At 46.3% G+C, this 25,804-nt stretch overlaps 1 protein-coding gene and 1 long non-coding RNA gene across 3 annotated transcripts; both read left to right on the plus strand.

Moving 5' to 3' along the window:
• Positions 1–18,002: 18,002 nt before the first annotated feature.
• LOC309384425 lies at positions 18,003–21,391 on the plus strand. 2 transcript variants are annotated; one of them, XR_014174056.1, is made up of 3 exons: positions 18,003–18,036; positions 18,667–18,777; positions 21,355–21,391. It is a non-coding gene; the product is annotated as an uncharacterized lncRNA (long non-coding RNA). The 2 variants fall into 2 exon arrangements; XR_014174057.1 differs by lacking the exon at positions 18,003–18,036 and adding an exon at positions 18,138–18,483.
• A 3-nt stretch (positions 21,392–21,394) lies between these two features.
• On the plus strand, positions 21,395–25,804 carry OCEL1 (occludin/ELL domain containing 1). The gene is made up of 5 exons (XM_081937976.1): positions 21,395–22,570; positions 23,194–23,381; positions 23,742–23,913; positions 24,032–24,082; positions 25,214–25,804. The coding sequence occupies exons 1-5, from the start codon at positions 21,458–21,460 to the stop codon at positions 25,331–25,333; spliced, it is 1,644 nt and encodes a 547-aa protein (XP_081794102.1). The 5' UTR covers positions 21,395–21,457; the 3' UTR covers positions 25,334–25,804.

The following is a 25,804-nucleotide window of genomic DNA, read 5'->3' on the forward strand; positions in this document are numbered from 1 at the left end:
GGCAGCTGCTGCACACTGCTGGCTCATATTTAAATTTAGATTTTGACAAAGAGCATACCATTAAGACAAAAGGAAGAGTTGGTGGAAGTTTTGCAGATTCAAGTCACAAACAAGGTTAAATACTTGGGGATATACCTATCAGCTAAATGCAGTACTCTTAAGGTGGACAATTATACCAGATCAAAGCAACAAATTGCGACTGACTTGATGAAATGGAAAAATCTACAACTACCAATTGTTAGATATTAGCATAAACCGCTGTAAGTCTCCACTCAGGTCCGCCACTAGGGCGGGAACAAGGGGGTGTTCTGATTGGGTGGGAGGTCTGCCAGATCCCTATAAAAGGGGAGCTACTCGACCCCATACCAAGCTGGATTACTGCTACTAATAAATAAAGAGCTGTTGTTGTCACGTTCGTCTGGAGTCTGTTCTCTTGTTGCCCGAATCTAACATTGGCGACGAAGGTGGGATCGAGAGACAGATAGGACGAAGAAGCTACCTCCAGAATCTACGGATCCGATCCAGCCCCGGAATTCGGCAGAAATTCCGGCAGCCATCTCAGCGCGGCAAATTCGAACGCAGACAAGATGTCGATGCACGCTCCACCTACTCCATACGACCCAATCGCCGAGCATTGGGAATCCTACATGCTGAGATTCGAATGTTTCCTCGATGCAAACGATCTCACGGGAGTACCGGACTCCCGGAAAAAGAATATGTTCCTGAGCTACTGCGGTCGAGAGGTCTTCGAGATGGCCAGGGATCTCTCTGAGCCAACCCCCATCCAGGCGGTAACATGGACGGCGCTACAACAGACGCTGCAAACGCATTACGCGCCAAAACCTTCCCGCCACGTTTGCCACCAGGAATTCAACACGAGGAACCAGAAGGTGGGAGAATCCATCAACCAGTACGTTGCAGCACTTAGAAAAGCAGCAACGCATTGCGAGTTCAGGGACCTGGACGAGGATGACATCAAAGTTTCCTTGAGATGATATGAGCCCCGAATGTGTTCTGGAGCCTGCTTTTATTAAGTCAGAAGGCATTCAAAAAGTTTCCGTTATACATCGTGTGATTACATGATTGGTTACCTGCTTGTGGCAGGGCAGAACTAAACAGGTTAGCATACAGCCATATAATTGGTTAAAGCTTTCCATAGGATGTGGTTTTTTCTCTCCTGTCCGGAGTTCTCTGGACAGGCTCTGTGGTTAGCATTTCTTGCATAAACAGCAGGTGTTGAAGCATAGCAAAGGATGTGGTTTTCAATGTCGTAAGGCTACCTTGTCAGGTTGTCTTTCATTTAATGTGAAGCAAAATTATTTGACCATTGCAAAAGATCCCAACATCTCCTCCTTTCTTTTTTTATTTCAATGGAAAGGCTGTGGCAGTTGGAGCCGGAGTGTGGCCCAGGCCCCTCCGGGCCCGAGATTCACTATCACTCACTGACCACTGGATACAAGGTCAAGTCCTCCGACTCAGCCTGTATCGTTGACCTTACCCTGATGTTTTTCTGAGGAGATGTTTGTATGGTTTGCAAAGTGAGCTAAAGGATTGACTCATCCTCTTCACTCACAATGAAATTATTTGACACCTCATCCTGAGGTATGGGTTGGTAGGTCCCTCTGCTTTCGAGGTCCCAGAGGGTATTCTGGGATTGCAACAGCATGGTCTGCAATGAATCTATTCTAGATGTGATAAATGTAGAAAAGCAATTAAATAAGCATGGGCCAATTGTGCACGCTAATACAAGCAAAATTAATGGTCCTATAAGAGCACTTAGCAAAGTGTTGAGCCAAGGGGAAAGGTTATACCAGTTTCCAAACCATCCTTGTTGATCTTCCCTCTCCTGTTTTCATTTATTCAGGCCTTCTCTGAGTTTTGTCATAGAGTCCTGCACTATGTCAGAGTGGTCTGCATAAAAACAACATTCTTCCCTTAAGGCCACACATAACCATAAAAACAACATTCTTCCCTTAAGGCCATACATAACCCCCCCCCCTTTTTTTTTAAAGTAAATCGAGTCCTCTTCTGATTTGCAAAACCACTTCTGAGAGGGAGGTTAAAGATTGTCATGTTAGGCAAAGTATTGTTAGGAATACAGTCATGTGGATGTAACTTGGGATGGAATTGGCAAACATGGCGATCCGGAATTCACAAGGAGTAGCCTGGGAGTATAAAGTCACACATCAATGGTTGCAGACTCAGGAGATGAGGAGGCTGGCAGCGGAGATGGGTGGGGTGCTGGTGCAAAGTAAGGCCGGATACAGCGACCAGGAACCCACAAGACTTTGTCAGGCAGTTGGACTGCTGCGTAGCCTCTTCCCCAGGTGATGAGATCAGCGGGCCCTCTCCAGGCAGGATCTGGGAGTTGGCGATACCAAACCTGAGGGCGGGGGAGAGAGAGGGAGGGGGAAGAAAAATGCCTTGTGGCAGCAGAAGAGTCAAGTTTAAAAAATTCAAGGAAAATAAGCATAAGTTCAAAATGTTTTGCACCGTTGGGAGGTTAGGGAGGTTTTTCCCTTTTTTGTCAATGTGCCTGTCTAATGCATGTTTTAAGGTTTGGTTAGCCCTTTCAACCAAGTCTTGACCTTGGCTGTTATAGGGAATGCCAAACTTATGAGTGATTCCCCATTTTGAACAAAAGTCAGCAAAGGCACTGCTGGTATAAGCAGGGTCATTGTCAGTTTTGAGTTCATTTGGACGTCCCAGCGATGCAAAGGTACGAATACAATGAGTAATAACATGCTTGGTGGATTCACCCCTTTGGGGTGAAGCCATGATGAACCCAGAAAAGGTATCAATAGATACGTGAATATACTTCCATGGGGAAAAGGAAGGATATTGGGTAACATCCATTTGCCAAATTTGACAACATTCAGTTCCTCTGGGATTGACACCCATAGGAATGGAATGAGATTGTTTACTACAAGTAGGACATTGTTGTAAAATTGCCGAGGCTTCGGCAGCAGTGATGCCAAATAGTCTAATGAGAGCCTTTTTGTTTTGATGAAAGTATGAATGACTTTCCCAAGGAGTGGGAGAGGTAAGAGGAAAGACAATTGTAGACGCAGAAGCAGCAGTGGCAGCTGCATCAGCACGGTCATTGCCTTCCTGGATGATGCCAGGAAAAGGTTGATGACTTCTAATGTGAGAAACATGAAATGGATTTGACCTAGTATTGATAAAAGATTGTAAAGCTAAAAATAATGACATCAAAGAAAATTCAATAGAGGGAGATAAATAAGACATGTAGACGGAAGAAATAACTTGGAAAACATACAAACTATCTACTATAAGATTAAAGGGTTGATGTTGAAAGTGTTGAAAGGCCAATAAGGAAGCAGCTAATTCAGACCATTGAGCAGAAGTTTGTTCAGATGTGGTTTTAATTATCCATTCACCATCCTGTTGCCAAGTGCATGCACCAAACTGCTTGCTTCCATCAGCAAAGACAGTGACTGCATTAGCAAGGGGAACAGGTGAGTAGGGGGAGGACCACTGAAAAGGTACAGTTTTTGGTTTGGAGCTTCTTTGTAGATTGTTCCTGTTTGCACCGCCCCCAAGGGCGTGGCACTAAGCCTTGAAATGACCAGGTTTCCCACAATTAAAGCAATTTCCAGTAGGGCGGGAAGAAGCAGATGAAGAAGAAGCAGAGGAAGAAGAAGCAGGAAACGCGCCAAGTTGTTGCAACGCAGCAGCAAGAGCCCCCATCTTGTGGTCAGTTGTACCCACGATGCGACAAGCCTGAAGGAAATCAGCTAAAGTAACCCCGGGATGATTTGCTATAGGTTGAAGAACCTTTTGACAATCCCTATTACCATTTTCATAAGCCAATTTCAGAGAAAGTTCCTCATTATCAATTTGTCTTTCTAGATTTCCTTGTAAACTGAGCTGGATTCAAACAAAAATGTTATTCACTCTCTCTGACTTCATATTGTAATTTCTAAGTCATCTCTGTAAGAATTCCTAATAGGGCAGCAACTAGCGCTGCCGACAGACAAACAAACAAACAATCAACAAACAATTAAACAAACAAACGGGACATCTGTTAAACATACAAGGTGCGCGCAAACATAAAAACATAAAAGAGAAAAAAAACAGCTTCAAAAATAAAACAAACAATCTAAATAAAATAATTTGAGTCAATATTAAAATTTTCCAAAAAGCAAAGTTGAATTAAAACTTCAGATGCAGGCATCAGATATCACCCTTTACCCCGCCTTTCTCGGCTGGCAGGAAGAGAAAAGAAAAAAAAATGGTGAAAAGAACACAGCCCCCCTCCTCCTGCCTTCTCACCAGGGGCAAAGAGGGGGGTGAGAGGAAAGGAAAAAATGTTTCAAAAACACCTCTTTTAACACAACACGCTCTGCTTTTTCAGCCAACAAACCTTACATTTCAAGCATCCAATACTGACTACATACACACTCATTCACACCTATAGTTACATTTCTTTTGCAATAAATCAGTCATTAAATTTATTTCAATGAACTAGCTTACCCCCAAAGCAGTGAAAACCCAGGCAGTAGTTTTAATCACAAAAGTGATAGGGCCCTTTAACGACTGTCTGAGTTGGCCTGCCTCAAGGCAAAAGCACATTCATTTTGCTGGCCAGCAATTAATTAATTAAATCACATTAATGTTACACACTATCATTATAGATGCAAAGAACGGTAAGTCAAAAGAAATTAAATGCACAGCGGGGGAGGATTGCAAAAGCAGAAGTCAGGAAAGGGGAAGCAAAAGTTGTATTTTAAAACTGATACAATTTACAATCCGTAGACACATAAATCATTTTTGTACTAGGGTTTTGATCCCTGATGAAAGAGAGGGCGAGATGTTACAGACATGCCCCTCCTTGGATTTTTATACTCTCTTTTAAAATAACGCTTTTCTTGAGGTTTGCTGTCTTGTAATAAAGCACAAGTCATTGCAGAATCGTATGGGGGAGGTGCGACACCTACTGGCTTAGAAGGTGAATTAGGATCATATTTATGATGAACAACTAAACATTCCATAATTATGCGCCAATTAATCACTATTTGAATAGGTGCTCTAGGAGATTGATGCAAATATTCCCCCAATTTGATCCATGTAGAGATTTTTAAAGTCCCTTTCTCAGGGTAAAATGGAAATTTTTGCCAAATGTAAGTTAACAAATTCCTAATCTCCTTTTTTTTTTTTCGTGGTAATTTTTTACCACTTTGAGAGGCGATCTTAGAAGTAGCATCGATTAATTCCCCCAATTCCTTCAAATGACCTATCTGAGGTTGGGAAAACTTTCTACCCATAACTCACGAGATCCTGTCGTCTTTCAGACGGACAATGCGCGGCCTTCCTCAGCGATGAGAATGGGCAGTTCGATCTAACGGCTTCTTCGCAAAGAAATCACGTCGGGGTCACCAAAATGCAGCGTCACCAGCTGCATTAGGGAGGGCTCATACATGAGATGAAATAACAGGATGACAGCAAAGTTTCCTTGAGATGATATGAGCCCCGAATGTGTTCTGGAGCCTGCTTTTATTAAGTCAGAAGGCATTCAAAAAGTTTCCGTTATACATCGTGTGATTACATGATTGGTTACCTGCTTGTGGCAGGGCAGAACTAAACAGGTTAGCATACAGCCATATAATTGGTTAAAGCTTTCCATAGGATGTGGTTTTTTCTCTCCTGTCCGGAGTTCTCTGGACAGGCTCTGTGGTTAGCATTTCTTGCATAAACAGCAGGTGTTGAAGCATAGCAAAGGATGTGGTTTTCAATGTCGTAAGGCTACCTTGTCAGGTTGTCTTTCATTAATGTGAAGCAAAATTATTTGACCATTGCAAAAGATCCCAACAGATCATCTCGTGGTCAGCCATGAAGAAGGCAATTCCGAGCCTTAAGAAGCACCAACTGCGAACACCAGACATCCTACTACGAGACTACCAGGGGAACAGGGTCCCCATCGTGGGACTAGGCACGTTTCGGGTCCAGTTCAAAGACATCATAGCCCAGCTGCCCGTGACCGTCACCAGCGCGCCATTGCAGAGCCTCCTGGGACTGGATTGGTTCGAAGCCCTGGGGCTAGAAGTCACCGGAATCAACACCGTGGAGAACAGCAGCGCTGAAGAAATTTTTAAGGAGTTCAAGGATGTGTTCAGCCCCGGCCTTGGTAAGTATGTGGGAAAGCCAATATCATTCAATTTGGATCCAAAAGTGGCGCCAATCCGACTCAAACCTAGAAGAGTGCCTTTCGCACTCCGTCCCAAAATTGACAAAGAAATCGATAAGCTTGTAGAGCAAGGGATCCTGGAACCGGTGGATCACGCGCGCTGGGAAACCCCAATCGTGACCCCAGTTAAGCCAGACGGGTCAGTCCGCATCTGCGCAGACTATAAATGCACAATTAATGTCGCCCTACAACAAAGCGCATATCCTGTGCCCGTAGTTCAACACCTATTGCACTCGTTGGGACCAGGGAAAATTTTTGCAAAATTAGACATGGCACAAGCGTATCAGCAGCTGCCAGTGGATAGCGCCACGGCGGAGGCCCAAACTATAGTGACGCACAGGGGTGCTTTTAAATGCAACCGGTTACAATTCGACGTAAGCATCGCTCCGGGTTTGTTCCAAAGCATCATGGAACCGCTTTTGCAGGGCATACCAGGAGTCGTCCTGTATTTCGACGACATCTTGGTGTCGGCTGCAAACGAGGAGCAACTATTAAAACGTGTCAAGACTGTTTTGGCCAGAATTAGAGAAAAGGGTCTCCGCCTAAAAAAGGAAAAATGCCAAATTAACGTGCCAAGCATAGAATTCCTGGGTTATAGAATCAATGGACTGGGTATACACCCAACATCGAAGAAAATTAAGGCGATCCAGGACGCCCCCACACCACGAAATCAGACCGAGTTGCAGACATTCCTCAGACTTCTTAATTCTACAGCGTTTTTCTAAGACAGAAAGCTACCGTCGCTGAGCCGCTACACCGACTCCTAGCCAAGAACGCGAAATGGACCTGGGGACATTCCGAGGCGGCCGCCTTCGCCGCAGTCAAGCGCCTGCTCACGACCGACTCTCTACTCATCCAGTACAGCCAAACTCTACCACTGGTATTGACCTGCGATGCATCACCTCTTATATCTCTTGGTAGTTGTCTTTGTCTGGCAATCCATGAATTAACGCGGTAAATTTCGTCGATTTGCCATTCAAACTTTGGTTCCCCAGTTAATTGAGTGAAAGCGTCTGCAAAATTCTCTCTTAAATTTTCTTGGTTATGTTCTTTCAAACCCCTTATCCTCAGGGCAAATTCCATTGTTCTATATTGTATCATTGTAAGCTCCACCTCCGACTTATCAATTTTACTTTGTGCCTCCATAAATTTATTGTCCAACTGTATATTAGACTCATTAATTTCTTCCACCTTCTCATCGAGAGATGTTACGTAACTAAATAATCCTTTAAATGCTTCAACTATATCCTCCCTTATCTCTTGGTTACACGTTTGGATTAAATCCTTAATTCCAGATATTTCATCAGAGACATCTTTAAAGGCACTTGCAATATCCCCCTCCAAGAAAACTGCCTGTTCTTTTAATGCATTTTGTAAATTATTTTGTAGAGCCTCCAGTGTCCGGGTTTGTGTTTGTGTTTCCACCGGAGGTAGTAAAGACTGCAACTTTTGCGACTGTGCTGGAGAACTGCCAGCATTGTTTGAAACATTGAATTTTGCCTGCTTTGAAGCCATTTCAAAGTATTCAAATCAAGCTTTTAAGCAACCAATTTGTTCAGTCCAGAAAATCCACCTATTCTCTCAAGTCTTCCAGCAGCACTAACAAGCACCTTCAAGTGCTAATCAGCTTCTGCTTCACTTTCATTTTCACCACACCCTTTATTGTTCTGGCGTCATTTTTTTAAAAGTTCCCTTTAAGTTTACAGAAGGAGATATTATCTATGGAGTTAAGGCTTGTACTTGCGATATATTGACCTCCTGGTTTGCTCCACCTGCGTCTTGTTCAGATGTAGAATAAGCGTTGAAACAGCAGGAGTGGACGCTGCCTTTTGTTTCTGCAAAGGCAGAAGCATCCCGAGATGAGATTGTTGGGTTTCCTGGGGAGTTCACACCCTTCACGCCCCAGAATTAATTCTGGGGCCGCTGGGGACCTCTACCCTATGCCAGAAAGCTCATCTCCCCCTCTTTTCCCAAGGGAGGGGGTTTCAAATTGCTGGACAGCTAATTTATGCTGGCGTTCCCAAGGGAGCGTCCTCCAAGGCCAGCAGCGCCACTGGAAGTTGAAAGAAAATACTCTTAACAGGAGTATATGCTCCCAACCAACAACAAGAAATTTTTTATAAGTTGCTTTATACTAAATTAATACAATGGGATTATAGATCGTGTATACTACTGGGTGACTGGAACAGAGTAATGGACACTACCAAAGACAAGAAGAGACTATTGCAAAATACTCAAATGCGAACAAGACTACCAAAATCCTTTTTTGAGTTGATGGATGATATGGAACTGAGAGATATTTGGAGAGAACAGAATGTTAAAGAACGGGACTTCACATTTTTCTCTGATAGGCATCAATCCTTTTCCAGAATTGACTTTATACTAATTACAAATGATTTATTTTCTAGGGTGAAGAAGATGAAGATATGCTCGAGAACCCTAACAGATCATAATCTGGTTTGGATGGAATTGGAATATAGAGAGGGATCTAGGAGATCTTGGAGGTTAAATGAAAATTTATTTAGATATGAGAGAAATGTTACAGAATGTAAAAAACAATTGAAAGAATATTTTGCTTTTAACATGGATAAGGGGACATAGATGGAAATGGTTTGGGATGCAAGCAAAGCTTACATGAGAGATGTCTTAATAAATTTGAACAATCTATATAGGCGTAGACAGGGGGGAAAACGAAGGGAATTAGAAGAAGAGATAAAAAAGAAAGAGCAGGCGTTAATATCTAACCCAGATGATAAGAAGACAAGAGAAGCAATTACTTTACTGCGAGGGCAGTTCAATATGTTGATGTCAGATTAAGTAGCCACTAATCTGATATATGCTAAACATACTACTTTTTGTAATGCAAATAAACCAGGTACATGGTTACCATACATGTTAAGAAAAAAACAAAAGTCTCGTATTATAGAGAAAGTAGAATACAAAGGCAAAGAAGTCCATCAACAGGACATGATTAAAAAGGCTTTCTCAGATAGATATTTGGAGAAAGAGAAAATACCTATAGTTACAGATGAGCAAAGGGAAAGATTGAATCAATTTGTAACTACAGAGGAAATTCTCCTGGCAATTAAGCAGTTAAAAATTGGGAAGGCCCCAGGTACAGATGGATTGACAGCAGTTTATTATAAAAAGTTACAATTAGAAATGGTAGATCCTCTTAAGGAATTATTTAACAAAATTCAAACGGAAGGAAGGTTACCGCCATCTTGGAGAACAGCCTTTATTTCCCTGATTCCAAAAGAAGATCAGGATCACACTCAGCCAAAAAACTATAGACCTATTTCATTACTTAATACAGATTATAAAAATTTTCCTAAAATATTAGCAAATAGGTTGATGTCAATTATACAACAAACGATTCATAATGATCAATCTGGTTTTATACAGGGAAGACAAATGAGAAGTAATGTAAGACAAATTGTTAATATATTGGAATACTTGGGGGAAAACAACCAAGTCTCCGCAATGCTTTTATTCTTAGACGCGGAGAAAGCATTTGATCGAGTGAATTGGCAATTTCTAATAAAAATAATACAAAAAATGCATTTTGGAGAGTATTTTACATAATCTATCAAGGCAATATACCAGAAACAAACAGCACAAATTATAGTTAACAATAGTTTAACAGAATCCTTTAAAATTGAAAAAGGAACAAGATTATTGTTTATCTTAACCTTGGAGTTACTGCTGAATAGAATACGTGGGTCAGATGACCTACATGGAATTAAGATTAGGCATTATGAATATGACTATGAGCATTTGCGGATGACTTGGTTGTAACTTTAACCCAACCGGGGAAATCAGTTATAGGTTTAATGAACATAATTAATCAATATGGTCAAGTATCCGGGTTTAAAATAAATCTAGGGAAAACAAAGATGATAGTTAAAAATATGACTACAAATCAAAAAGAAGAATTAGAAAGAGTAACAGGATGCGAGATAATAGAAAAGGTTAAATATTTAGGAGTTTACATTGCAACTTCAAATGGGAAATTATATAAGTATAATTATGAACCACTATGGCATAAAATACAGTTAGAGATGAATAAATGGAAAAAATTACAATTGTCCTTGTTGGGAAGGATAGCAGCAGTAAAAATGAATGTTTTGCCTAAGTTTCTATTTCTCTTTCAAATGATACCAATACTTTAAAAAGATGCAAATTTGGAAGAATGGCAGAAAGGTATTAATAACTTTGTCTGGGCGGGGAAGAAACCAAGAGTAAAGCTTACAATAATGCAAGATATACGGGAAAGAGGAGGTTTGAAAATGCCCAATTTAAAATTATACTATGAAGCAGTACTTTTATCAACAATTAGTAATTGGATTAATCTAACCAGTGACGTGCGGTCAGTGGAGGCAGGGGAGGCAGAGCCTCACCGCTCTCATCATAAAAAGAAAAAAAATGGGGGGAAAAGGTCCCCTTCATGTTGACTTGGGCTCCGGTCCAGCTACCACCAACTAACGCCTGGGAAACAGAGCTCCTCGGAGCTCCTCTATGCAGCCACCGCCCGTCCTCGCTGCCCCTTTCATTGCTTTCCCATTCAGGCGGCTGCGCTGTCACCCCGCTCAAGCCTTGCCGCCTGCATGGGAAGCCGCCTGAATGGGAAATGGGAATGGGAAGCGCAGCCGCCTGAATGGGAAAGCAACGAAAGGGGCAGCGAGGGCGGGCGGGAAAGCAACAAAAGGGGCAGCGAGGGCGGGCGGTGGCTGCAGGCAGCAAGGCTTGAGTGGGGTGAAAGCGCATCCCCTTTCGTTGCTTTCCCATTCACCCCGCTCAAGCCTTGCCGCCGGGCCCCGCAGAGCCGCTTTTCCTGGGCAGCGATTGGTGAAGCCGCTTGACAACCACACAGCCGGCCCGCCGCCTCTCGGGTCTTTAGGAAGCAAACGCAAAGCAACCCACCGCCACGGGCCCGCATTTGTGGGCGCCGGTGGCTGCAAGCCTTGGATGGGCTCTTCTTCTTCTTCCTCCTCTCCCACACCCCTGGGAAGCTCCTGCCCCCATTTTGTGCGTCTCCCTCCCTCACCCCGATTTTTTTCTTGGAGTCGGTGGCTCGGGAAAGGCCCACCCTGTAGGTGAGTCTCTCGTTTGATGTGGGGCCATTCCTGGGAGCCGGCGGGTCTTTTGCTGGCTGCCAAGGCAGGGCTTCGCTGAGGTGACGACGCTAAAGAAGCCGTGCAGGAGGAGTTAGGGGGATGCAGAAGGCCCGAGGGAGCTGGGGATTGGGCTTTGGGTTGGTGGGAGACCTTGAAGGAGTGGGGGGGAAAGGGACTGGCGCCGGTGGAGGAAGTAACGCTACGTGGATCAGTGCACCCCGCGGTCCCCTTAATGTTCACTCAGGAAGGTGGGGAATGGGACCACGTGTGCTGGAGGCTGAGGCTGCCTCAGCCTCCTGCACACGTGGTCCCATTCCTCGCCTTCCTGATGACGTCACCAGCCTCACCAGCCATAACCCTCACCGCATGTCACTGAATCTAACAGAGGATAGAATATTGAATATTGAGGGATATGATTTGGTATATGGTTGGCACGCTTATTTAATATATGATAAGAAGGTGAATAAGATTTTTAAAAGCCATATATTAAGGAATGCCCTATTGCGTGTCTGGAAAAAATACCAATATAGGCTAAATGATAAGATACCTATGTGGGTAGTACCCAAACATGCGATAGAGAATATAAGTATAGAACAAAAACAGGATGTAATTACATATAGAGAACTTCTTAATATAGAGAGAGGTGTACTACAGTTAAAGCCTTTGAACGTATTAAGAGAGGAAAGGGTAATTCAAACCTGGTTCCAGTATGGACAGTTACAAGCTAGATGGAAAAAAGATCAGACAATTGGTATCATGCAAAATGAGGATAGTTTGGTAAAACAAATTAGGGACCAGAGTCAAATGCATATAAAAAGGTTGTATAATATACTGATAGAAATAGACTCAGAAAAAGAGTTAGTTAAAGGTTGTATGATAAAATGGGCACAAAACTTCGAAGAGCCAATAATGATGGGAACATGGGAAAAGATTTGGGTAATAAATGTAAAATTTACGCAAGCTCAGAATTTGAGAGAGAATTTTTATAAGATGATGTATAGATGGCATTTAGATCCCAAAAAATTATCTTGTATGTATCCAAATTTACAACCTAAATGTTGGAGATGTGATTGTGCTGATGCTATGTATTATCATATATGGTGGACTTGCAAAAAAGTCAAAGCATTTTGGATAAAGAATATGGTGGGTTATTCAAAATATACTTAAAAAAAGGATAAAGTTCACCACCACCCCGTGTTGTTTTTGTTAGGTATAATTACAGACTGTACAGTTATAGAGTCTAATTTGATTTTGAACTTAATGACGGCAGCAAGATTGTTGGTGGCGCAGTACTGGAAGAGGGAAGAATTGCCTACTATTCAAGAATGGACGCTAAAAGTAGTAAACCTAGCAGAGATGGGCAAAATTACAGCATATTTGAAGGATCCTTTGGATGAGAAATATAAGTTGGAATGGAGAAGATGGATTGACTATATTCAAAATAAATATCGGACTAGGAATTTCAATTAGCTTATTGAGTGAAGGCACGAGGAATGTTACAATTTATCTAAAGTTAGTTTAACAAAAGGGGAATTAAAGCACAAGAGGAGGTAGGATGTCAAAATCAGTTAGCTTATGTTAGCGTATGATTGTTTATTTTTTATTTATTTATTTCTTGGATTTCTAAACCGCCCCCTCTCCCAAAAACGTTTATACCCTGTATTTTGCTCTGGGAGGTTGTGGGGAGGGAGGGTCGGAGGGTGGGAAGGGGAAGGGGTAATATTTGTAAAATTTGTTAAAACCTTTAATAAAAAAAATAAAAAAGAGGAGGATTGGGGTTACCTGACTGGGAGTTATATTATCAAGCAACAAACCTGATGTGGATTAAGGAGTGGGTAACACTAAAAAATTCCAGATTATTGGATGTAGAGGGCCATGTTTTATTGTTGGGATGGCATGCTTTTTTATGGTATAAGGGAACTAAAGCACGTGGTTATTTTAGAAGACACTATATAAGGGAGGCTTTGCTATTAAACTGGGAAAAGGTTAAAAAATTACACTACTTAAAAACTCCAGCCTGGATATCAACCATTGAAGCATTTTCATATCCAATAATATATAAAAAGGAACAAACAGATATGTTGAAATATTGAATACAGAGGATGAAGTCAAATCTATCCAAGAGTTGAAACAAGAAGGAATAGAAATGAATTGGTATTCATATGTGCAGATATAATGAAGATAGAAAATCAGAAGGTCTTTATAACAAAATGATTGAGCTAGACAAAATTTTAACATGTACTGATGAAAAAGTAATTTAAAAACTATATGGATATTTATTAGAGGCTAAATTACAAGAGGAACAAGTGAAAGAAACTATGATAGCTTGGGGGAAAATTTTTGGGCATGGGATAGATTTAGAGAAATGGCAGAAATTGTGGTCCCAAAATTATAAAATGACAATGTCAACTACATATAGAGAAAAGTTGTATAAGATGTTTTACAGGTGGCATCTACCCCCAACAAGAATTGCAAGAATGTCCAAGAATAAATCAGAAAAGTGTTGGAAATGTCATCAGACACCGGGCTCATATTACCACATGTGGTGGACTTGCACTGAAGCTAAAAGATACTGGACTAAGATTCACATGTGGTTGGAGAAAATGATACACAAACACATAGACCTTAAACCAGATATTTTTTTATTGGGAATCATACCAGAAATTTACAATAAAGACTTGAAATATTTGATTGTAAATGTTTTAACAGCACCTAGAATCGTATTTGCAAAAAATTGGAAAAATGACACAATACCAAAACAGGAGGAAGTTATTCGAAAGATAAAAAAGATAAAGGTAAAAAATATAAAAAAGAGTAAGGTTCTACATTTAGGCAACAAAAACGAAATGCACAGGTACAGTATAGGTGGTACCTTGCTCAACAGTAGTAATTGTGAGAGGGATCTTGGAGTCCTAGTGGACAATAATTTAAATAGGAGCCAGCCGTGGGCAGCAGCTGCCAAAAAAGCCAACACAGTTCTAGGCTGCATCAACAGGGATAGAATCAAGATCACGTGAAGGGTTAATACCACTTTATAATGCCTTGGTAAGGCCACACTTGGAATCCGGCATTCAGTTCTGGTCGCCACAATGTAAAAAAGATGTGGAGACTCTAGAAAGAGAGCAGAGAAGAGCAACAAAGAGGATTAGGGGACTGGAGACTAAAACATATGAAAAATGGTTGCAGGAACTGGGTATGTCTAGCTTAAGAGAAAGAAGGACTAGGGGAGACATGATAGCAGTGTTCCAATATCTCAGGGGCTGCCCCAAAGAAGAGGGAGTCAAACTATTTTCCAAGGCACCTGAAGGTAGAACAAGAAGCAATGGGTGGAAACTAATCAAGGAGAGAAGTAACCTAGAACTAAGGAGAAATTTCCTGACAGTTAGAATAATTAATCAATGGAACAGAAGTTGCCTCCAGAAGTTGTGAATGCCCCAACACTGGAAGTCTTTAAGAAGATGCTGGACAGCCATCTGTCTGAAACGGTATAGGGTTTCCTGCCTTCTAGTTCCGGTTGGACTAGAAGACCTCCAAGGTCCCTTCCAACTCTGTTATTGTATTATTGTATAATGAAGTGTGCTGAAATGAGTAAATTGACATTTGAAATAGAGAACAAGAAGATGAGCAATAGCCAATAGCCAACACTCCAGAAGGCAGGCTTAAGATACAGAAGGATCTTGACAAACTTGAACATTGGGCACTATCTAATAAAATGAAATTCAAGGGTGAAAAGAGTCAGGTTCTACATTTAGGCAACAAAAACAAAATGCACAGGTACAGTATAGGTGGTACCTTGCTCAATGGTAGTAACGGTGGGAGGGATCTTGGAGTCCTAGTGAACAACCATTTAAATATGAGCCAGCCATGTGCAGCAGCTGCCAAAAAAGCCAACACAGTTCTAGGCTGCATCAACAGAGGGATAGAATCAAGATCACGTGGTGTTAATACCACTTTATAAGGCCACACTTGGAATACTGCATTCAGTTTTGGTCACCACGAGGTAGAAAAGATGTGGAGACTCTAGAAAGAGTGCAGAGAAGAGCAACAAAGAGGATGAGGGGACTGGAGGATGAAACATATGAAGAACGGTTGCAGGAACTGGGTATGTTTAGCTTAAGAGAAAGAAGGACTAGGGGAGACATGATAGCAGTGTTCCAATATTTCAGGGGTTGCCTCAAAGAAGAGGGAGTCAAACTATTCTCCAAGGCACCTGAGGGTAGAACAAGAAGCAATGGGTGGAAACTAATCAAGGAGAGAAGCAACTTAGAACTGAGGAGAAACTTCCTGACAGTTAGAACAATTAATCAGTGGAACAGCTTGCCTCCAGAAGTTGTGAATGCTCCAACACTGGAAGTCTTTAAAAAGATGTTGGATAGCCATCTGTCTGAAACGGTATAGGGTTTCCTGCCTAGGCAGGGGGTTGGACTAGAAGACCTCCAAGGTCCCTTCCAACTCTGCTATTGTATTGTATTTTAAGATATGGGATTTGTTTTATCAGTGGCTGGACAAAAAAAACCTGGAAATGAAAAATGTTTTATTTATGTTTTAATTGAAGGAGATAAGTGATAATACAATTATGTTGTTAAATAGATTAATAATGATACAATGAAAGACCGATGTACATATGAATTGAATAGAATATTTTGTTTTAAAATGAAGGATAAGGATAATAATGAATCTATGTACATTTAATAGATGATTGGTGCTATTATGCATAACTCTAAGTAGTGATGTATATTATAAAGATATTTTGCTGTTGATAAATAGTTTAATAAGGAAATATTTATGAAGTGAGTATTTAGAATACTGTTTAAAAACGAAGGAATAACATTTGTGCTTGAATATATGATGTACAAGGACAACAATGAACATAACCATGCTTGATGGATGATTGTCGGGATTATGCATAATCGAAAGTAGTGATGTATAAACATAAACAATTGGTAAATTCTTTTACACTGTAAAAATAATCAGAATGAGATGAGTGATTACATAAAGGTATATTGTTATTAATAATACAATACAATAATACAATAATACAATAATTAGATAGACAATCAAGGATTCAAGGGAATTAGGTTCGCTGAAAGGAAAGAAATATTAACTGTAATTGAATATATGATGTACAATGAAAGTGAGGTACCTAGTTATATTAGATGGAAAATCTGTGACTGTATACGTAATTGAAAATATGGATGCATAAAAGCTTGTAACCAAACGTATGTAATGGATGAGAATTTTTTTATGTTATCTTTTATGTTTTATATATATATATATATATATATATATATATATATATATATATATATATATATATATATATATATATATATATATATATATAATGTATATGTATATATATATAATGTATATGTATATATATATATATAAATTATTACGATATGGAAATTATATAGAGTTGATTCATACACAGGCAGTCCTGAACTCAAGGTTGCAATTGGCACTGAAAAAAACCACACTTTTTTTTATCCACGTTTTTTTTATTTTTAAACATAAAAGATTACATTAAAAAAAAAATTCATCCATTACATACAGCATGTCGTTTGGTTACAAGTGCTTTTGCACCCGTATTTTCAATTACATATACAATCCCAGTTTTTCCATCCAATACAGCCAAAAACCTCACTTTCATTGTGCAGCATATGTTCAATTACGATTAATATTTCTTTCTTTTCAATAAGCTTAATTCTCTTACATTCTTGATTGTCTGCTTAACAACAACATACCTTTATGCAATCATTGTCTCATTTTAAATATTTTTACAGTATAAAAGAATTTACCAAGTGTTTATGTTTGTATATCTTTCACTGCTTTCAACAGGATATCTTTATGGTATGCACTTAGAGTTATATATTATATTACCAATCTTCTATCAAATGTACATCGGTTCATTTATTATCTTTATCCTTCATTTTATAACAAAAAATTCTAAATTATTCATATATATGTCAGTGTTTCATTGTATTATTGTTAGTCTAACAAGATTATTATATTTTTGCTTTTCTCCTTCAATTAAAACATTGTATCATTATTAGTCTATTTAACAACATTATTGTATTCTCACTTTTCTCCTTCAATTAAAACATAAATGAAACATTTTTCGTGTCCAGGTTCTTTTTTCCAGGCACTGATAAAACAAATCCCATATCTTATAAAATTGCTCGTCTTCTTGTTCTCTAATTTCAAATGTCAATTTGCTCATTTCAGCAGACTCCATTGTCTTTCGAATAATTTCTTCTTGTTTTGGTATCATTTCGTTTTTCCAGTTTTTTGCAAATACGATTCTAGCTGCTGTTAAAACATTTAGAATCAAATATTTTAAGTCTTTGTTGTAAATTTCTGGTATAATTCCCAGTAAACAGATCTCTGGTTTGAGGTCTATGTGTTTGTGTATCATTTTCTCCAACCACATGTGGATTTTAGTCCAGTATCTTTTAGCTTCAGTGCAAGTCCACCACATGTGGTAGTATGAACCCGGTGTCTGATGGTGAAAACAACGGGCAATAAGCGGAACAGCCTCCTCCCTTCTTGGACTTTCTGATTTAGTTGTAGCTCTGGAGCACCGAAAGTCGCTATTTTATTTTGCACTTTGATCTATGATTTGGGAGTCAGTTTTGGTTTTTAGTTTTTTTACGCCAGCCCTTTTAAGGCTCCAGAACAGGATTTCCTTTCGAAAGGAAGACTTGAAAGGTGGGTGTGGTTTTCTTTTTCCTTACTCTGAGCATAGAATTTTATTTCTTTTAATTGCTTGGTTTTACTTACAATGGCAATTTACCCCAAACACATTAAGAATGATTTTTAAAGTAGTAGTAAGGTTCCTTTTTTTTTGTTTTTTTGTAAACTTCTGGTCCCTAGGTTTCACTCCTTATCAGGCGCTGGGCTTCCTCGGTGGGAGTGGTCAGCCATTTGGAAAGGTTTCCGCAAAGACCTTTGGGGGGAAAAAGGCAGGCAAATAAACTGCTCGCTGGTTTTTCTTCCTTGACCCCCAGCAATGGGCCGGTTCTGGGTTCAAGTTCTCAATCAGGGTCAGCACGAAGAGCCTGTGCTTTTCTGCACTGCTTCACATGCCCAGAGACTGGGCTCATCCAGCAGATTTAAGCACTTCCCTCGGGCGCCAAGGGGAAAGGGCACCAACAGGTGGGGGGGAAATCCTAGCTCTTCTGCCCTTAAGTCTCTGGCGGCTGTCTTTGGAGTCTTGGGGGTTGATCTGTGGAGGGGCCCCCTCCCACCGGGGCTCTGGGTGGATTTGTGCCTCCCTTCCCCATTTATGAAAGTGGGCCTTGTAGCTTTCCTCTGTGTGTGTGTGGGGGGGGGGGGTAGTTGCCGAAGGATCTTGAAAGCTTGTGGGGCAAATGCCCTTCGAAGGAGCCAGCCAAGCGACCAACGTAGGCAACCCACATAGGCTCCGCTGTGCCCGCTTGGAGCTCCCAGGTAAGCCCTCCACCGCCGGGGAGGCTAACCGCGCCCGATTCAGCCGCCTGTCCCGCTTCCCTGCCCGACCCCCGAGGCTGCGGCAGACCCGGCCACGTCTTGCCTGCCTGGCCCCGGGGAGAGGCTCGCCTGCCCGCCCCGCCCCGCCCCTTCCCCGCGCCGCTGTCCCGAGGCTGCTCCTGACCGGCGGGGCCGCTTCTCACGCCCCCCCTCCAGGAGCGTCCGGGCCCTTTGCCAAGGGGGGCTCCTGCGAGGACGCTCCGCTGCGACCCCGCGGCCGCCCGCCCAGACCCTGCCCGGCTTGCCCCCTTCTTGCCCGGGGCCAACGACCCCCGAGACCGGCTGCCTGGCCGCTTCTCCCTCCGGCCCGACCTGGGTCCGTGGGCCGATAGGGGGGAGGGGGCGCTCCCTTACCCTTTTTTTCTAGGAGAGGAAAGAAACCCTGTGGATTGCCTCCCTCCTCTCTCCCTCTCTCTCTCTCTCTCTCTCTCTCTCTTTCCTCCCTTCTCTGCCAGGGCCATCGGGAAGGAGTGGGGCAGAGGGGGCCAAAAGAAAGGATCTTTTGTTGATCTAACTGGTGGGAGATCGGATCCCTGAAGGGAGCCTTTACCTGATCCCAAGGAAAAGCCCCTGGGGGGGAGGGGGGTCTCCAGAAGCTCTTTGGCGCTGGGGGGGCTGCAGGGAGGGCCCGATCCTGGTGGGATGATCTGTATCTACATCCTCTCCCCCAGCCTTAAAAGCTGCCTCTCAACCACAGAGGCTGCAGTGAGGAGGACTCTGCGCACAGCCCCACAAGCACACCTGGGGGCCCATTTTCCCCCTGGCCAAGGCAGCAGGATTCGAACTGAAGGCTGTGCAGAGACCCCCCACAAAGACTGGCCCCCGGTTCACCCAGGGCCTTTCCGTGGCTGGGGGAGGGGGCTTTGGATTCAGGTACCCCCTAAGAGTTTCTCCCCCCAGGTGGAAAATGAGCTCTGGGGCTGGGATAAAACGTTTGGCCGGAGCTTCTGAAGGGGCCTCAGCCCCCTCGGGACACGGAGCCCATCCTGCCCCATGGGACTCAGAAGGGGGGGGGTCAGAGGGTGGGAGGAGGCCTGTCCTCCTCCTCTTCCTCCTCTTCCTTCCCTTTCAGGACATGGATCCATGGGCCCCTGCAAAGTGGCTGTTGCAACGGAGACCACTTGGGCAGTGCCCCATGGGCATCTTGGTCCTGAAGTGAAATCAGGGACTTCAGGGGCTCTGGGCCTGGCGCTTTTCTCCAGCCTCCTGTTAATCATTAACCTCCGCGAAGCCCCATGATTAGATGCCCGCTTGGAGCCCAAATCTTTTGTTGCGCCGAAGCTGCCAGAGCTCGGAGCCCTCTCCCCCCCCTACACACACACCAAAGGGAGGAGGAAATTGCACGCTTCCTCACTGGCCTTTGAAGTGGCCCTGATCTCACCACCCTCTTCCTCTTCCTCCCTCTCTGGAGTGGGAACTGCAAGCAGGCGGAAGGTATGGGGGCCATGGGGGGCGGATAGGCTCCAAAGATGGGGCCCTCCAGCTGTGGGGGATGAAAGTAAACATCTGGAGGTGGACTGAGAAGGGGCAGCCAGAGGCGGTCTTGCTGGGAAGGTTTCCCTCCTCTTCCTCCTTTTTGTCTTCCTCCTCATTCTCCCCTCCTCTTCCTCTTTGTTTTCCTCCTCTTCCTCCTCCTTCTCTTCCTCCTCTTCTTCCTCCTCCTCCTCTCTGACTTCCTCCTTGGAGAGCTTCCGCTGTGCAGTGGGGGCTGGCAGAGGGGTCAAAGGTCAGGCGAGTAGGCGTCACAGTGGATGAGCAAAGCCAGCGGTGGGATCCTTCCCCTGAGGAGTGGGCTCCAACAGAGGGGACTGGACCCCACCCTGGACAGGCTGGGCGGGCAGGAGAGGAGGAGCCCTAGAATGCCCGATTCCACTCTGCCTCTTCCTGGAGCTCTTTCCATATCCTTTCTCAGTACCCCCCCACCCCCACCCCAGAGCAAACGAAGGGACTCTGGGCAGCCAGCAGTCGGCCTTTGCCTGATCTCCATCGGGAGATGCCGGGGGCAGAGCTGGGGAAGGGGCGGGGGCGCTCCCCGCCGTCTTATAACGGGCACGATTGGCACTGCCAGCTGCCTTCCCCTCTCTGGGCCTTCGGACAGGGCTGAGTCTGGGAAGCAGAGGTCACCCCAGAAAGGGGGCCTGGAGGTCCAGTGCTGGCTCCCCTTGGCCCCCTCCCCGCAGTGGCAGGGGGGGGAGAGATAGGCTGGCAAGGGCACCTATACTGGCTCTGCTCTTGCCTTGGTTCCCCTCCTCTGCCCTGAGGAGGGAGGAGGGAGGGTGGGGGTCCCTCTTGGGGGGCAGAGTCTCCCCTTTCCAACCAAGGGGGGCCTGGAGGCCCTACCCATCCTATAACCGAGCATCATCATCATCATCCCATCCTTTAGCTCTGCGTCCGCCTAGTAAAAGCCCCTTTAAAAACCCACATTCAGAGTCAATCTAGGAAGCTCTTGGCCTTCTCCTCCTGGAGGCCCCAAAGGCTCATTCCTCTCTCTTCTTTCTTCACTCGATGGGGCTGAAGAGAAGATCTCCCTGCTGGGATCCACCTTTCTCCTCCTGAAGACAAGACTCCACCAGGACGTGAGGGAGGAGACCCCTCCCCACCCGATGCCTCCGGGGATCAGATGCTGCTGCGTGGATCCACCCCTGAGAAGCCCCTTCCGGCTGGGGCAGAGAGGCAGCCTCTGGTGGGCCTGGGGGCAGACCCCTGGCTCCCCTCCAGCCCTCTCCCTCCGGGGGCACCAAGGATACCGTGCTCTGCCTGGAGCTCTTGGTCCGACTCTCCAGCCGCTTCGCCCCCTGGTCCCCCCCACCGGCCAGGCTTCCCTGGTGGACCTTGGGGCCCAGAGGTTCCCCCTCTGGAGCCCACCCAACGCTTCTTCCCTCTGTCCTGGAAGAAGGCTTTCGGGAGGGCCCCCCGAGAAGACCCCCCTCCCTTGGCCCCCTCCTCAGCCTTCCCAAACTCCCCACCCGGGAATCCAGGTCTGGAGGGTCCCGAGAGAGCCAGCTTGGCTGGGGAAGATGGTTCCACCGGTAGCGAGAGGAAGGATGGGGAAGATGGTGAGGAAGCCTCCTCAGATGCCACCACCTCTTCCAAGTCTGGGAAGTCCACGAGAGCCACGAGCCACGGAGGGGCCTCCCCAGCTGCCCCGGGGTACAAGGAGAAGCTGGAGGCTTACGACCGCAAGTACAGCTACCTGAAGTCCTGGCCGGGCCTCCTGAGGCTTCTCGGGGGGCTGGAGCTCATTTTGAGTGGAATGGCCTTTGCTTGCACCGCGGCCTACGTCCAGAAGGACTACCAGTGGTCCCAATTTTATGGCAACAGCTTCGCCGGAACGGACTACAGCTACTACGTCCCCATGACCCCCTTTGTGCTGGTGGTGGCCAGCCTGGTCTGGCTGCTGACGGCCATCCTGCTGGCCCTGGGGGTGACCATGCACTACCGAGCCATCCTCCTCAACTCCCACTGGTGGCCCCTCGCCGAGTTCGCCCTCAACCTCTCCATGTTCCTGCTCTACCTGGCGGCCGCCATCGCCTACGTCCAGGACGTCAACCGGGGTGGGCTCTGCTACTCGGCCTTTGCCTACGGCCCCCTCCTCACGGCTCTGTGCCGGGTCGAAGGGGGGCAAGTGGCCGCCCTGACCTTCCTCTTCCTCGCCCCCTTGCTGTACCTGATGGGCTCCCTCGTCTGTCTCAAGATGTGGCAGCACGAAGCGGCCCGTAGGACGCTGCACCCGGTAAGACCCCCACGGGTGGGGTTGTCAGCGAAAGGGTTGCTGGAGGGCATGGATGGAGGGCATGGATGGGGCTGGGAGACCCTCTGCCTCAGGGCCCCTGTTGCAATCCTGGGGGTCAGCATCTTCAGGAAGGTGGAAGAGACCAAAGTGGGCAGCAGCCCCGCCCCCTCCCCCAGGACAGAGACTGCGCACTCAGAGGGAGACTGGCATATTGTGAGGGTCAGAAGGGGGGCTGAGAAGACGCCTGCAGGCCCCTCACATCCTGGACATCAACTGTTTCAACTCTTCCCCTCGGGATTCTTCTTCCTCCTCCTCCTCCTCCTTCTCCTCCTCTGCATGTATCCTGGAGGCTTCTGTGCCAGAGAATGTTTTATTCCGTGTGTGTCTAATCACACTTGGCCAAATAAAAGTATTCAGTTTAAAAAAATTCCCAGGGTATTCAGTGCAATCAGGGGCAGGAGGGGCAGGCTGTCAGTTGCCAGGAACTGGGGCCTCCCCCCTTTCCTCGTGAACAAAGGGGGCCCCTCAGCTGCAAAGGTGACCCCTGGTGAGGAAAGGCCTGGCCCAGGCTGCCTTCTCCTCCTGACGGGGGTGTCCTGGTCTCTTCCCCCCCTCTCCCCCAGCTGAAGCCGCTTCTCCTGCCAGGGGCTCCTCCTCAGCACCCCAGGATCCCTCCGGGCAAGGGACGTCCAGCTGGCCGGGGCTCCAGGCACGTCCTGTTCTCCGAGGAGGAAGGAGGCCCACAAGTGCTCAACAGCCCCATCCCGGTGGGCCATCACCCCAGGCCCCCCATCCTCCCCGATTACACTGTGTAAGTAGCGGAGAGAGAAAGTTTCAGGGTAGGATAGGATGGAATAGGATATGATAGAACGGAACAGAATTCAGAACAGAATTCAGGACAGGATAAGAGAATTGGAAGGGATATTGGAGGTCTTCTAGTCCAGCCCCATTTAGACAGGAAACCCTTCACCACTTCAGACAAATGGTTATCCAACCTCTTCTTAAAAACTTTTTTGGGGGGTTTGCCCTTACTTTTGTTCATTTCAGCAGCTGAGATGTCCCCCCCTCCCCCGAACTCTGTAAGACCCAGGAGCCTTGCAGGGCTGCTCTCAGTCTCTCCAGAGCGGGGGCTGCTTCCCTGTTGACCCTGCCCGTTCTCTCCTCCGCATAGGAGGTACCCGGCCATCAGGAGTCCGGCCGAGCGCGAGAAGTACGTGGCCATCTTCAAGGACCAATATGTGGAGTACCAGGCCCTCCTGCACCAAATCCAGGCCACGAGGCAGAGGTTTCGGGAGCTGGATGCCCTGATGCCCCGATTGCCATCCCATCCGCAGAGCAAAGAGGTTGGAGGACGCACCCCCAAGACAATTCCTGTCTCCCCCCCCCTGAGTCTGCAGTTGTGGGGAAGGGTCTCCCTGGGCTTCTCTGGAGGAACCAACCCCCCCTTTCTCTCTCCTGCAGGAGCAGAGCCGTGTCTCGGCCGTCTGGAGGGCCTACAAGGGCAAGAAGAAGGTAAAGGGGGGGGCTGATGTTTCATGGGAGGGGGTCTCTTTGGCAGTGGGGGAGCTCCCTGGCCCACTGAGTCCACCTCATCCCCTCCTGCAGGGGCAGCCCTCCGTCCCCTCTGCCTCCCCACGGCAGGTCTTGGCAGGGCCAAATGCCCTCCTTCCTGGCCTGTTTGGGTCTGGGGGGGAGGGGGGGCTGCAGACCCCGAATGTGTGAAAATGCAAGCCCCCCCCTACAACAGTGGTGAGTTCGAAAAGCAATCACAGCCCCCCCCCCTTTCAACGTTGCTGCAGCTCTAACGGTTGCTAAACGGCCGGTTGTTAGTTGAGGACCGGGGGGGAGGGGGGGCAGCCCTGTCAACAAACAAACAAACAAATCAGGCAATCCCTGGGTGGGGGTCCTCCAAAGTGGGTGGGGAGGAGCTGTGCCTGGGGGAAGGGGAGGTGAGCTCCCAAGGAAGGAAGGGGAAGGAAGAGGATGCAGGTGGTCACACCCCAGGGAAATCCCCCAAGGGTTCTCCCCCTGAGTGGGGGGGTGGGGGTCTGTTCCCAGGTGCCCCCCCTCCCCCTCAGGGCCATCCTCGCCACGCAAGGCTGGGTTTCCTCTGTGAACTGCATGGGCCTCCCATCCCACGGCCACCGGGCAGATGGCAAAGGCCCTTCCTCCCACGGGATAGAAGGGGAGGCCCATGCAGGCAGTCGCTTAGTCATCATTCTCAGCTGCAACAGTGTTGAAAAAAGGGAGTTATGACCGTTTTCCACACTTACGACCGTTGCGGCCTCCCTGGGGTCACGTGATCAGAATTCAGATGCTTGGCAACCGACTCATACTTATGACGGTCGCAACGTTCCCTGGGTCACCCGATCCCCTTTTGCGACCTTCTGACTAGCAATAGGGAAGCTGGATTCACTTAATGACCAAGGTGACTAACTGAAGAACTGCAGCGATCCACTGAACAACGGTGGCAAGAAAGGTTGTAAAATGGGGCAAAGCTCTTAACGGCCGTCTCGCTCAGCAACATAAATTTTGGGATCAATTGGGGTCGTAAGTCAAGGACTACCAGCCATGGATTAAAATTAGGGCGATTAAATGCCTGAAGACCCCTCCTTCTCCCTCTGCCCCCTCCCCCCCCCACAGGACCCCTCCTTCCTGGAGAAGAAGGCCTACTGTGACTATCTCAGGAGGAAGCTCTCCCACCTCAAGGCTCGGATCCAGGACTTTGACGCTGACCAGAGTGAGCCGTCTGTGGCCCTTTGACAAGGGGCCCGAAGGCCAGCCTGGCCGTGGAGCATGGGCTTCAGACATCGGATGGCAGACAGAGCAGCCCTTCAGGATGGGAAGGGGGGGGGAGGAAGAAGACGAGGAGGAGAACCAGCAGCTGGGTGGGGGGAGGGGGCTCCTTGACAGGGGTGTCAGCCGCCCTCTAGGGAGTGCTGGAGCCCCCTTGGAGAAACCTCCCTATGGGACTGAGACCCCCCTGGTGGGGTGGGGTCAACCTGCCTGTGGGCTGCTCCGTCCGTCCGTCCGTCCTGGGGCTCCTTTCCCAGGTTGAAAGTGGCTCTTTGGGGGACTTCATGCCTTAACCCCCCCCCCAATGTGCTTGCTCTGCCCCCAACAGAAAAAGGGGGGCAGGTGGGGGCTCTTCCCCTGAGCCTCGGGGCAGAGAACCGGCCCGGGTTCCACCTTGCGCAGTGCCTGGCAGCAGTTTTTGAGAATAAATTGTGGGTT

Source organism: Natrix helvetica (assembly GCF_964273705.1).
Source record: "Natrix helvetica genome assembly, chromosome: 1".
Classification (NCBI taxonomy): Eukaryota; Metazoa; Chordata; class Lepidosauria; order Squamata; family Natricidae; genus Natrix; species Natrix helvetica.